Below are 14,396 nucleotides of genomic sequence, written 5' to 3' on the forward strand. Positions count from 1 at the left end.
GTTGTGTGGCAATCCCAGAGAATTGTTTCTCAAAATACAGCCAAGGTTTCATGCAAGAATTGGGTTCATTCAATAAATCTAGCTCTAAAGTTCCCCCCCATAATAATATTAATAATAATTTATATATGCATTTTAAGCATTAAATTCTATCGATAATTATTAAATTTGTTTCACATACACACATAAAATAACATAAAAAATTATTATGCCCATTTACAAAATCAAAATCATATTTATTTCAGGTATAATAATAATAATAAATGAATACTCTGAGTTCTCGCAGCTCGCAATTATACCTAAAAAGGATTCTTTAAATTTGTTTCAGTGTTTTCTTTTAATTTTCGAAACTCTAGCAAAGTAGTGGAGTGGAAAGCTTAATCTTTATGACTTATTTTTTAAATTTTAGAGTTTTCTTTAAATAATAATTCTTCTACTTTTTACAAAATATTACTTCTTAAAACATTTCTATAAAATAGCAAAGAATTATTTCTAACTTTGCGAAATTCGCAGCCACGTTGATTAATTTTGCATTTTTGAAATGATTTTCTTACTTCAGAAATGCGATTTAGAAAATCTTTTCTCAGTAATAGATAATAATAAAATTGAAAATCTTTTATCTTTTTCTTTCTTTTGTTTAATATTATTATTAAAATTGTCTGGGAATTTTTTAAATTTTTAGAAATTATTGCGAAAGTCCCGAAAATTGGTCTAGTCTTCATGACACTTATTTGTTTTTTCTGAGTGTAGAAAAAAAGCAGCTGTTACAGATACAGCAATTATCAAAACGAGCAGCTTCAAATTGAGGTTTTGTAGCAGTGAGCAATGGAAAACCTTTAGCTTCGCTCGCAAAAGCTCCGCTCTCCCAAAGCTTAAGCTCTCTCTCTCGATGAGTGCAATCAATCGAAGCGTTCTGGGAAGGGTTTGTGCAGAAGAAGAGAGCGAGAGAGCGCACGAAAAACGACAAAGGCGACAAGAAGAAAAACAAAACAAGTTGTTGGCTCTCACACAGAACCAAGCAACCGAAATGGATTGATAAATATAAATAAAGCTAATTATTTACAAATAGACAAAAGTAGTAGTTGATTTAGTAGTAGAGAAAGTGCGTAGAACTTTAGATGAAAGTAGTAGAACTTTAGGTGTGTAAAAAATACAGTTAGACAATCTGTGATTGAGCAGTTGGTGGGGGACTCAACACAACAGCGGAAACTAGTAGTAGTTGAATTGGTAGTAGAATTGTAAGGAATAGGAGTAGTAGTAGTAGTGTTGGTTGTAGTAGTAGTAGTAATGGTAGTGGTACAATTAGTAGTGGGGAAAATACTCACAAGTGAAACTTCTCGTTCCACACAGGGTTTAGCTCCTGGGGCATTGTGCGCGTTCTCTTTTTCACCTTGCTAACCTGCACCGTCACATATGGATCACTCGTACCGCTTTTATCCTTCGCTATCAGGCCTTGAGCACAAATCACTGCACACATCGAATTTCGATTTCCAATTCGAATTCGAATTTTGTTAAGTTTTTGTTTTTTTTTGCGATTTTTGATTTTCGTTTTTTTATTCGTTTCAAAACCAGAACCCCCAAAGAGAAAGTGTATATATGTTTAATTTGTGCAGTTTTATTTTTGGGTGTAGCATATTTAGTTTGTGTGCGTTTATTTTTGTTTAGGCATAAGTGTATTTTTTGTGAATCGAGTTTTATTGTGTTGAGTGTATGTTAAATATTTTTGTGTGCATGTTTTATTTTTTATGTGTGCAGTTTTTTTGGTTTTGGGTGAAAATTTATTTTTGTTGGGTGTGTGTATTTTTTTATTTGTAGGTTTTTGCGTTGAGGTTTGAAACGAACATAAATGTTATGAGAGCGATTTTTTGTTTTTATTGTTATACAGTTCCAATTGGGTTTTTTCATTCGATTTGTTTTTCGTTTTGTTGTTGTTCAGTTTTGTTTATCAAGGGAGAAAGAAGAAGAGAAAAAAACGGAAGTTTTTTGGGTTTTAATTAAAGAAACTGAGCTCGCAATAAAAGTTGGAAATCAGTTCAGATCAGTTAGATCGACTGATTGACACATTTACTACGGAGTGTGTAAGCTAAATTTAAATTGCAACGGCACAAATATCGTGTGAAAATTAGTTGGTTAATTAATTATTTATATATAGATATATATATACAGAAAAAACACATTTATGCATACACAGTACAAAAAGTGGACAATTAACAAACTAAATAGCACACACACAAAACACACACACATTAAAACTAAACAATTATAATAATAATAATAAGTTTCCTCGAAACGTGCAAGTTAACATTAAATGTTGTTGTATTTGTTACGTGTGCATAGCAGCGAGCTGCAATAGAAAAGCTGAAAAGCCTAACAAACAGCTTTAAGCCATACATGTCCAGGCTCTAGCTCTGTTCAAGAACCAACAACAACATATTCGATTGCTAAAGCTCTTTGCTGTGCGCGTTTGAAGTTTGAAACACATTAATTATGATATATACAAATTAGTTATAGAAAGTAAGTAGAGTAGGTAAAGAGTGAGTAGTGTGATTAGAAGGCTATGGGAAGCTCAGTTGATCGTGTTTGTTTTTTTTTTTTACAGTGTGTGTTTCTGGGCCTTGGCATAAGCTGACTGCTACACAAATAGATTAGCTGTAAAAAGACGACAGCTTCAGCTCTTTCAAACCTGGGGATATTTTTTTAAAATTGATTAGAATTTTATTTCCATAATATATTTATATTATTACAAAATTATATTTGATGTGTCCATAATATATATATATATATATATATATATTAGTTGCTCAATTATGTCGAGCACGGACAAGGAATTTAAAATATATAAAGCGAAATAGGTTTTTATTTAATTCCTATCTCATCTAAAATTGTTTAACTATTTAATTCTCATCTATAATTAAGTTCCAAATAAACTTTAAGTTTTTATTTAATTCTCAACCCGATTGGACAATAAATTTTCTAAAAAAAAACGATATAAGTAATGTCCAAAAAATGTGTTATTTAATTTATCTAAGAATCCAATGGAAATTTCCGAATGTTTGGAAGAGCCCAAAGGCAAAATACGAAAGGAAGATAAGAAGAAAGAAACGTCAGACAAATCGTAGAATTCATTTGATCCAGAGTAGGAGAAAAAAATGTGACAACGTTTAGTGAAGAGAGAAGCAGAAGAAGAATTGCAGCAACAATACTAGTATTAGTTTAGTCATAGGTACAAGTATAATATTAGTATAAATACAAGTATAAGAGTAGGTATTAGAATTAGTATAAGTATTAATATAAGTTTTAAATTTTAGTTTTAATTTTAATTACGATTACAATAGTAAATATAGTGAAGCGAAAAAAAGAAGTGAATTTTTAATGTATTATTTATGGTGTTTTATGGACATGTGTTGTACTGTTATACGATCCACAGAGCAACACACATAAGTTATATTTCGACCGACTGGCAAAATGCATACATTTAAGTAATTGAGCAAACACTCAATTTTTTCTCAGTGTATGGAAAGTAAAGTTTTAAAAGTTGTACTCATAGTATATACACAGTCTTATCAAATATTTATATTTATTAGATATAACAAGTGGGAACGCCATAATCTGTACGACTATTGCCGACATCCTTTCAATTTATATTGTTTTTTAATATTTATTAAGAATAATATTAAATAATACAAATCTACCAGAAAAATTCATATATTTTCCTATATATATATATATATATGATATAAAAACAATAACGAATGAATATAAAAAAAAATATGTAAATAAAATAAAAAAATAATGAATTTTAATATTTATTGTTTTAAATATTTATATTTAATAATAAAAATTTAACTGTTAATAAATGTTAAAAAAATACCAGAAAGAATTCATAAATATTTATATATCTATAAATATATATATATATAAGAAATAAATAAACATAAACAATATATAAATTAAATCCTGTGAAAAATATATAATTAATAAATTAAAAAATTAAATTTAAAATTAATAAATATCTATCTAGTAAATATATATATATGTATAATAATAATTATTTGGATTTGACTAACTTTATGCTTATTCTTATATACTTTTATTAAATATTATTCATATTTATATATTTTAATAATTCGATTGATTTACACATATCGATAGATATGTTTATCGGGGGGCGATCGCACTTGTTATCGGTCTAAAGATTGGATTTTCTGTGCGTAACTATGTAAGAAACATCTGAAAGGGAGGCATTTAAACCATTTTGTATGACAATAATGATTTAGTGTGTTTTACTTAAGATGTTTTAGTCTTAAACAGAGTATTGTTGTCAAAAAGTGCGCATGTGTGGGCGTGTGTATGTGATATAAGAAAGAAAATCAAGTTTGTATTATTCACATAAATTATTTGCATAAAAACGTTTTTTTTTATTTTTGTATTTGTTTATGAAAATATTTACAAAAGCAAATTTAGTCGATAAACTAGACAGAGCCCACACTCAAGTGGGTGTTTTAAGGGGTAGATTCTAGATAGACTTGTTTTTGAGCAGGGATATGTATTCTCCAAGAGGGGGGGTGTAAGAAAAAGTTGACATGCTTAAATTATTCAGATTGAGATTTAATTTGAGTTGTAGATTGGTTCAAAATTGAAATATTAATTCGCAGTTGTTGTATGCTCATTGATATGCAATATCGATATCGATAAATGTATGTTTAGAACACATGCTTTTGGGGCAATCGGTTCGGAATTTATGTGAATATACTACTATATCGTGTAGTTAAAGTGGCAAATCGAAGCAAAGAAAACCCGCTAAAAAAAAAAACAAAATAAAAACTGAAAATTAAATTAAAAATATATAAATTACACATATAAGTAGCACTGCTATAGTCGAATGCGATTGACGAGCAGATACCCTGTACCCAGCTCAAAAAAGAGGTCTAACATTTATTTATATATTTTAATATAAAAATATACAAAAAGTAAAAAAAAAAAACAGATTAGAATCAATTAAAACTAAAATTTTAAATTTAAACCAAAAAAATAAAAAAAATATAATTATAAGATTTATGAGAGCTCTATAAACTATCTATTGTTATAATTTATTTATTTATTAATGAAGTGCTGTCTACAAAAAGTAGAACATAAATTAAATTCAATTCAAAATAAAATTTAATATTTAAATTTAAATAAAAAAAAGAAATATTTAAATTAATTTTTAAAAATAAGTGTCTTTAGAACTTGTATGATGGTTCGGATGGGGCTGAGCTGAGGCCACCAGGCGGGTCGCGGTTTGCGGATAGCGAATGGCCTCCCCCCGGTGAGGTTAGCTGCGAATAATACGAGATTCCTCGTAAATAAGCAGTCCCGGACAAACAACGGGTGCGATATTGTCGATCGTACCGACAAGGCGCTTGTGTTGCCGCCTTTAAAGTATAGCCTCGCACAACCCCCTATCTCCCCTCACAATTACCTACCCCATCCTATCCCCCACATCTCACTCCAGGCCGGACTAAGGCGTTATCCGAACCGTGCCGAGAGTCAGCTTGGCTGGGACTCCGGGGAAAAAACTAGCCCAGTCTCGAACGGTGGGCTCAGGCAAATGGCGACCACCTGTTCTAATTTAGCCTTATCCGGGTAATGCGGATCTCTGCGGAGTATATCGCAAGACACCTAGAGGGTCGTTCCCTAGACGGGGAAAGACCCTCTCATGTGGTAGACCAACCTCCACACCGTGCTGCTCCAGCACCAAACAGGAGAGTGCCGCAGTCACAACAAACTCCGGCTTTGAGACATGGGAGAGTGATGGTCGGACCACCCCGACCACCACGCCCAGCAACGAACGCTGCGAGGCAGGGCGCACAGCGCCCTAAGAGAAAGAAAGAGTTCCGAGGGGTCAACCCGGTGGGCTGGATGAACCGAACCGGAAAAATCTCTGCGGTTCAAGGGTCAAGTGGTACCTTCAGTACCTCCAGTACCTCCAGCAAGGACTCACTCCTGATGCTGCCCTGAAGAAGGCCACAGAGCCCAGGGAAGCGGCTACGGCACCAGCGCCAGCTTCCAAGAGGCGTAGCAGCGCACTCACTCCAAGCGGGTGTGCCCGGAGGCCAAGGGTGCTGCTCACGGCCCTAAGGCCGCGAAGGTGACGGCCGAAAAGGGAGCAGGCTAGGACCTCCGTCCGCGCAGCGGCCACGAAGCCCAGCTCGCCAGCACCCACCGAGCCCCGACTGTCATATGCGGATATGGCAAGAAAGGTAAAGGTGGCCGTGTTGCCTGTGGATTTCCCACGAGCAATGCTCATTCGCGGGCATTCATTTCCGGGTCGGTTTCCTAGTCATTGAGTGCTTAGATGAGGCCTCAGCCGACTGGCTGAGAACCGCAGCGTCGCGGCTAAAATCGTGGAAGGGCGTGCCCCTTGAATGCAAAGTGGGAAACAACATTCCGTCGCCCCACTGCATCACACTGTTTTGCCCCAGAAGTGTGGATTGGTCGACCGAATCCTTGTTGGTTCTGCTGAGGAACCAGAACAGGATCGAGACCGACACATGGAAAGTGATTTCCAGAAGGAACGAGGGCGGAGGAGCCCTCCTGGTCATCGGGATAGACGAGCTATCAAAGGATATTCTTGTGGAGAAGGGGCACCAGCTCTACTTCCGCTACGGGACCATCCCTGTAAGCGGTTTAAAGAGGAGAGCTGGAGCTAAGCCTCAGACTGAGCCAAGTGGCAGGGTGGCTGTCAATGTGGACACTACAACCACAGAAGACACTCCTGCCGCAGTTCAGAGCAGTTGCACTGCGCGGCCCACCGATTCGGTGGAGGACCTCGCAGAAGATGAGGAGTTGGCGGACAAAACGCTCTGCCAAATGGATATACTGGGAGATGAGGATATCCCCATGTCCTCACAGGAGCTGGCGGAGGAGCTGCTGGATGCAGCAGCAGCTGACGTCGAAATGACGTGCAGCGGTGACAGGGGCAACTCCAGGCCCCAATCAGCTGGAGCCTCCCCAGCAATAGATGGCCAGAGTCACCGGCACAGGGCTGGCTCAGGTAAACATCCACCGTGCTAAGGCCGCCTCGGCGGTCCTAATACAGGAGCCATGGGTGCACAATGGCATTAAAGGCCTGTACACGGCTGACTCGAAGGTAATCTGGGATCGGAGAGATCCAGCACCCAGAGCATGCATAATGGTAAGGAAAAGTATTAACTTTACTATCCTTTCAGAATTCCTGACTAGGGACTGCGTTCCCATATTGGTGCAGACCAAGAACAGCGCGGTCCCTACGGCCATGGTGTCTGCGTATTTCGCAGGAGATGGAGCCTGCCCACCACCAGAGATAAAAAAACTGGTGGATTACTGCAGGAGGGAGAAAATCTCAGTGCTCATCGGATGCGATGCCAATGCGCACCATACGACATCAATTTGAGAGGTGAGTGCCTAATGTCGGATCTACACCGACATTTGTAACTAGAATCAGGGAGGAGGTGCTAGACATCACCCTGATTAGTCGGTCCCTAAAACCTCACCTTAGGGACTGGCACGTTTCCCAAGAGGAATCAATGTCTGATCACACAGGAAAACCAACTGGGAAGGTTACAAGTCCGGCCTTAGGGCCAATGGGTTATGTGGTATACCGAGAGAGCGTCTAGAGCTGGACAGGGCTATTGGTGACCTCAACAAGTGCATAACCAATGCATTTGAGGATAACTGCCCGGTAGGGAAAAAGTACATGGAGAAAGATGCCCCATGGTGGAACGACAGCCTAGAAAGGCTGCGCGTGACCACACGTCGCCTCTTTAATAAAGCAAAGAGAGACGGAATATAGAAGCAGTACCGTGAAAGCCTGACCTCCTACAATAAGGAGACAAGGAAGGCCAAACGGAAGAATTACAGAAACTTCTGCGAAAGCATAGTTAGCACAAGCGAAGGCGCCAGGCTCCATAGAGCACTGGCGAAACGAGCGCCTGATGCGAACTTAGCACTGAAGCGTGGGGATAACTCCCTTACGAGCAGTGATTTGCAGAAACTAGTATTGCTCTTCGAGACGCACTTCCTAGGAAGTACACCCCTGCAGGAAGAGGCTATCGAAAGGGAAAGTAGATACAGAGCTCGGGTAGTCTTCATCCTCAAGGCAGGGAAGAAAGACATTACCAGCCCAAAGTCCTTCAGACCCATCAGCTTAACATCGTTTTTACTGAAAACGTTGTAAAAGCTGGTGGACTATAAAATCAGAAGCACTTTGCTTAAACAAAGGCCGCTGCACCCAACGCAGCATGCATACAGAGTAGGCAGGTCAACGGACACAGCACTTTATCAACTGCGACGTACTTTGAGTGCGGCAATTGATAATAAGGAAGTAGCACTGTGCGCCTTCTAAACTACTAAACAGACTTGCTAACAGTGGTATTCAATCTCAAGGTAATGCCGATGACATTGTTATCATAGCGCGAGGCAAATTTGAAGAATCACTCTGTGACATAGTCCAGTTAGGGATAAGGATAACGTATGACTGGTGTATGGAGGTTGGACTCAACCTAAACCCTACGAAAACAGTCATCGTCCCCTTTACCAGACAACATAAGTTACAGAGGATGAGACAAATATGGCTCTCAGGGACCCTACTAGAAGCAAGTAGGGAGGTCAAATACCTGGGAGTCACTTTTGACAGCAGACTTAACTTTGGCACCCATGTGCAAAACATGATATTAAACATGGCGCTTTATACATGTCGTGGTATTGCCGGCAAATCATGGAGTACATCACCAAAGATATTAAGATGGCTATACCTGATGGTAGTAAGACCCATGTTAACCTATATGGTAGCATGGGGTGACACGGCGCGGATGATCACCGTGAAGAAACAACTATAAAAGTTGCAAAGAATGATCTGCGTATGTATGACAGGAGCTATGCGCACCTGCCCAACAATGGCCCTTGAAGCCTTAATGGAGCTCACACCACTCCACCATATCATAAGGCTCAAGCAGAAAGCCACGCTTCTCAGGATATCGGCAGAAGGAGTTGGGGGCAACCATATCCTAAGCCATTAAGATGCCCAACTTCTTTCAAGCGAACAACCCCCGCAACCTAGGGACGAAATGGTAGCCGAATACATATTCGAGCAAAATTTCACAGTTCGTATAAGTAGTAAAAGGGAATGGACAACTCTGGATGAAGTCCATCCCATGAAACCGCACACCATAAAATGGTACACCGATGGATCACTCACGAATCAGGGCACCGGCCTTGGAGTGGTGGGTCCTCGGGTATTCTACCATGAATCCCTGGGAACGCACACCAGCATATTTCAGGCTGAGGTGTGTGCGATAGGGAGATGTGCGGACTTCAACATAGAACGTAACTATCGGAATACGGATATATCCATCCTATCCGATAGTCAAGCAGCATTGAAAGCTATAATGGGGACTAAGATAACATCGAAGGTAGTCCATGAAGTTCGTTCAAAGCTAGACCTACTCGGGACTCAAAACAGGCTCACCCTACGACGGGTCCCGGGCCACAGGGACATAGCGGGAAACGAGGCGGCTGACAAGCAAGCAAGAATGAGGGCAGGAAGGCCCCTAACAGGACCAGAACCGTATTGTGGCATAGGGAGGCACACTATACGACTGGAACTTCGAAACGAGGAGAGGCAGAGACGGCAATAGACCTGGTCGGAGACAGTAGGACTCCGACAAGCCAGATGTCTCCTAGGTGGTTATAATCTTGTTCGATTTAAACAGATTGTAACCTTGGGAGAGAACAGCCTTACGATACTTACCGGTCTATTGACAGGACACTGTAGACTAAGGAGTCACCTGACAAAATTGGGTATATACAGTAGCGATCTCTGAAGTTTTTGTGAAAGAGAGGAGGAATCCTCGATGCACATCCTGGCAGAATGTGTCACCTTAGCTAGAAGAAGAAGCAGCATCCTAGGGGCGCATGTCTTGAATTGCAAAGACATGGAAGACCTCAACCCAACAAAGATTCTTACGTTCGTACGGGAGTTGGGGCTGATGGAGGAGCTATAAGCTCAGAAGGGGGCACAATAGATCAAATAGGTCGCGGTGCAGCTTCCCCAATAATAATAATATTTATTTAACGAAAAATAAAATAAGTAGAGCATAAATTAAATTAAAAATAAAATGTAATATTTAAATTTTAATTTAAAAAATTATAAATATTTTTTTAAAATAATAAATAAATTGATTAATTTAATTACAAATAAAATGTAATATTTAAATTTACATTAAAAAAGAATAAATATTTATTGAGGAATAAATATATTACCAATTTGAGACAGACAAACTCGTGCGCGGACATATTTTAGGGACCTGTCTAGCGGTACAGGGTATTCACAAGTGTTATCAAAATAATAATAATAATAATAATAATAATAATAATAATAATAATAATAATAATAATAATAATAATAATAATAATAATAATAATAATAATAATAATAATAATAATAATAATAATAATAATAATAATAATAATAATAATAATAATAATAATAATAATAATAATAATAATAATAATAATAATAATAATAATAATAATAATAATAATAATAATAATAATAATAATAATAATAATAATAATAATAATAATAATAATAACAATAATAATAATAGTAGTAGCCCGTGTACCTGTAATTGTTAGTTTGCATGACCATTTAGATGTTCCCTCAACAGTTGCGTGCTCAGCCTGTTCTAATGAATCTATGTGTGTATCTGGATCCACACCGAATGTCATCCTTGAATTGAATTGCAGATATATGGATATATATGTATATATATGTATATATATATATATATATATATATATATATATATATATATATATATATATATATATGTATGATATAAATGATAAATAGCAGCTAAATACGTATTACGTGTTTTGTTTTTATATTCAATTCGATAACTTAAAGCTAAAGTTGAATTTTCATTTGGGGCTGGTGCGCTAACAATCATCCATCGGTTATCAATAAATATCGATTCGACTTTATTTCTCTCTCACTTTGTATTTATGTATTTATTGTTAGAATAGAGCAGCAGTTCTAAAATAATTTCTCATTTCAATTTCCATCATTAACTCGATAAATCGATAAATATCGATTAGTACACTATAAATTATATTACCTATCTAAATATAACCATTGTATTTACAAGAGTCTAGATTTTAGATTTTATAGTGTAATTCTTTGTACACTTCTCGCCACTTGAATAAAACTCTTTAAATAATCATGTTTTTAAATTTTTTTTTGTAATTTAATTTGTAATTTTAATTTTTTAAAACCTTTTTAAAAACTCTTTACTGCTTTTAATCTACATTAAGTAAACTAAATAAATAAAAAATATAAAGCTCAAATAGCTATAATAACTCGTGTATTACATAAATTAAATTTCATATTAATAATAATTTATGTAATAAATAATTATCGACTTAACAAAAAATCTGTTTTATAAAAAAGCATTTTTAATTTTCATTAAAAATCTCCTTTTTTTATTAAAAAATCTCCTGTTTTATATATATTAGTTAATCACAATTTTTGGTAATTTTTAATTATTAAATTAATTTAATTTGTATAAATTTTAATTTAATTTGAAATAAATATGCATTAGTAAAAACAACTTAAACGCTGTCTGAGAACAGATTTAAGAGGCTTGCCCGATTGAAGTGACGCTGACTGTATGCTGACTATCCATAAGTACAAAAAATTGATACACTTAGTACATTTTACCCACGTTTTTATATGTACAGCAAACTAAACGAATTATGATAACGTTAATGTTAAGTTTGGATTTTGTAACTATAAACTGGCTGTTAAGTATATATATGCATTGGTAGGTTGATACCTGTATATTTGTGTGTACATATATACATACATAAGAGTTGACAGACAAGCATTCACACATGCACACATACAAACCATTCACACACACAAACACAACCATATATATATGCGAAAACATATATATACATATTTATATATATATGCGAAAACATATATATACATATTTATATATATATGTATACATATATATATAATTAGACATTGATTTGATGACGAAAACATTGAAAATCGAAAATACATTCATAATAATAATAATGAATATCAATAATACATACATGTTAAGTGTGGTATAGTTTAAATATAAATCACACACATTCGTATATCGTATGCAGTTGCAAACCTGTTATCGCAATTTTCGCCGACCATTTACTGGTGCCATCCAGAACGCTTTGCTTAACGGCCTTCATGTGGCCCGTATGGCTTTTCTCCTCAATGCTGAATACGGCTCTACGATATACAAAATTAAAGGCGAGGCTCTCTATCACACACACACACACACACGCGCACACACACACACACACACACACACACACACACACACACACATCACACTCTCTTCGCACCAGCCAGCTGCACACGCATGTTTGTTTCGAATTAACACACTCGTTACCTGATCAATTCGAAAATTTCGGGCTTTTCGCGCTCGCGCTGTTTCATGCGTTCCTTCATCGCTGTGATTATCGAATTCGCTTTGTCCTCGGCGCCATGTTTCGAACTTTTCTCCGCAGCGCCTGCGAACAAATGATCATGATTGACAGCTGATATGTTTGTGACTTATTGCACTTACGTTGCAGGCAGTCGGCGTTTAGCAGATCTTTGCACTTCTCGTGACATTTGACGCCGCACTCAGTGCAGCGCACCCCCTGCCGCGCTATACCCCACAACAGCCCTTCGCATTCGTAGCAATATGTTGGCGATGTCGCCGTCCAAAGCACGAAATTGTGCGGCGTCGTGGACGATATTGGATATATCAGCGCTTGCAGCGCTTTCTTATACACATGCATTTTCTACACGAACACACACACACATTTAATCATTGCAAGCTTTTATTATCTATTTCTCTTTCGCTCACCAATTCCTCGTCGTTGAGCGTCGCTCGCGGGACTGCTGACGTCAATCCAGCATTGCGCTTTGTCGCCGCCATAGTCTAAAGAGCGAAAAAGAGATGGCAATAGTGAAACGCATACGTAGCAAATGTCTCAGCACGCGTAAACTACGTAGCAAGTCAAACGTAAACTCAAAACGTAATTGAGCTTGCATTTAATTACGTCATTAATGTGAAATGCAAGCAAAACATGAATATTTAATTAGAGAAATGCAATTAAAATTCACTATGTGATAGAAATCTAACCAATCAATTGTAAGAAAGGTGTGCAAATATTAAACTAGTTGTATTTATAAATATTTATGTTTTTATGCAACTTACTGTTAATCGATTAATCGAAATGCGATAACAACTTTTCGAAAGACTTGTGTCCAATAAAATTTAAAAAAATAAATGCAACAGACAAGAGTAGATTTATATATATATATATATATATATATTTATATGTATATATATATAAATTAATTGAGTCCTCACAGTTTGTTCTGTACGAATAATTTATTTAGACTGAATTCATAAACTCTGACTTATCATAACTAAACCTCGGACTGCTGCTTCTGCTGATCGTTGCGACTTTGTCGCTGACGCTTTGATTGCTGCAATTTTGTCGCTGATGGTGTCAGTTATCCCTTCTGGGTCCCACGATGGTCTTCTCGTGGGGTCTGCTGACGGGACGTTTGTCCATGCGCCTTACCTGTGATCGTGGGCTCAGCACATTTCTGTTTGAGTCCCGCGTTGCTGAAAATATGCTGACGAGGCGCGCGTGACTTGGGTTATTCGTAGTGTTAGCTTATTTATTCGTATGCGTTGGTTTTAGTTATTTGTAATAATGGATGTTAACTCCTCCCCCTTTAAATGCGGACGTCCTCGGACGCGATGTAGCATCTTGTTTGGATGGCTCTATACTCTGCTCTATATATTAATTTCTCCTGTGTCGGATTTTTGTTTTATCCAAAAGGTGACTACAATCGTTAGTATGATGAACAGCGTGGTTGAGAGTCCAAAATTGACTATTGTTGTGGTTGTGTTACTGTTTCGGAGTGTTTTCAGTTCTTTTGTGTTGTTAATGTTAATTTCCTTTAACATTTGTAATGAGAGTACTTCTTCGACTTCTGATTTTCCATCTATTATTTGCAGCAATGGTTGTGTTGCTTCAACGGATGTCATTACTTTTTATAAGTAAAGGTCTTCTCCAATCCTGACTGTAGAAGTTTCGAATTGGATGAGGAATGTTCCCCGTAGTTCCGTTGTTTCCTCGTCGATTTTTATTTCTCCTTTGAAATCGTTGAGCAGTATCGTTCCGGTGAACAATTTCTCGTGGTCGGGGACATGTTGGCTATTTATAAATTTACAACCGGCTTTTTTATTTTTGAGAATTCGTGTTACACAGGTGTCGTTACTTAGGTCGACTAGCTTAGTTTTTTTACAAATGCTTTTATC

General features: G+C 36.9%; 1 protein-coding gene across 10 annotated transcripts in view; it reads right to left on the reverse strand.

The window, feature by feature from the left end:
• The window catches only part of LOC6570309, a 50,210-nt gene that overhangs the window by 8,905 nt on the left and 26,909 nt on the right, over positions 1-14,396 (reverse strand). For 5 of the 10 annotated variants that reach the window (XM_032741938.2, XM_032741943.2, XM_032741941.2 and 2 more), the window contains 5 exons: positions 12,924-12,998; positions 12,639-12,858; positions 12,462-12,582; positions 12,192-12,298; positions 1,323-1,464 (listed from right to left, as the gene is read on the reverse strand). In XM_032741938.2, the coding sequence (XP_032597829.1) occupies positions 1,323-1,464; positions 12,192-12,298; positions 12,462-12,582; positions 12,639-12,858; positions 12,924-12,998 (665 nt within the window). Of the gene's footprint in view, positions 1-1,322; positions 1,465-4,406; positions 4,798-10,640; positions 10,748-11,614; positions 11,695-12,191; positions 12,299-12,461; positions 12,583-12,638; positions 12,859-12,923; positions 12,999-14,396 lie in introns of those variants that run through there. The other 5 variants (XM_032741942.2, XM_032741939.2, XM_032741947.2 and 2 more) reach the window with 4 other exon arrangements.

The sequence above is a fragment of the Drosophila grimshawi genome, unplaced genomic scaffold (genome assembly GCF_018153295.1).
Source record: "Drosophila grimshawi isolate 15287-2541.00 unplaced genomic scaffold, ASM1815329v1 contig_80, whole genome shotgun sequence".
Classification (NCBI taxonomy): domain Eukaryota; kingdom Metazoa; phylum Arthropoda; class Insecta; order Diptera; family Drosophilidae; genus Drosophila; species Drosophila grimshawi.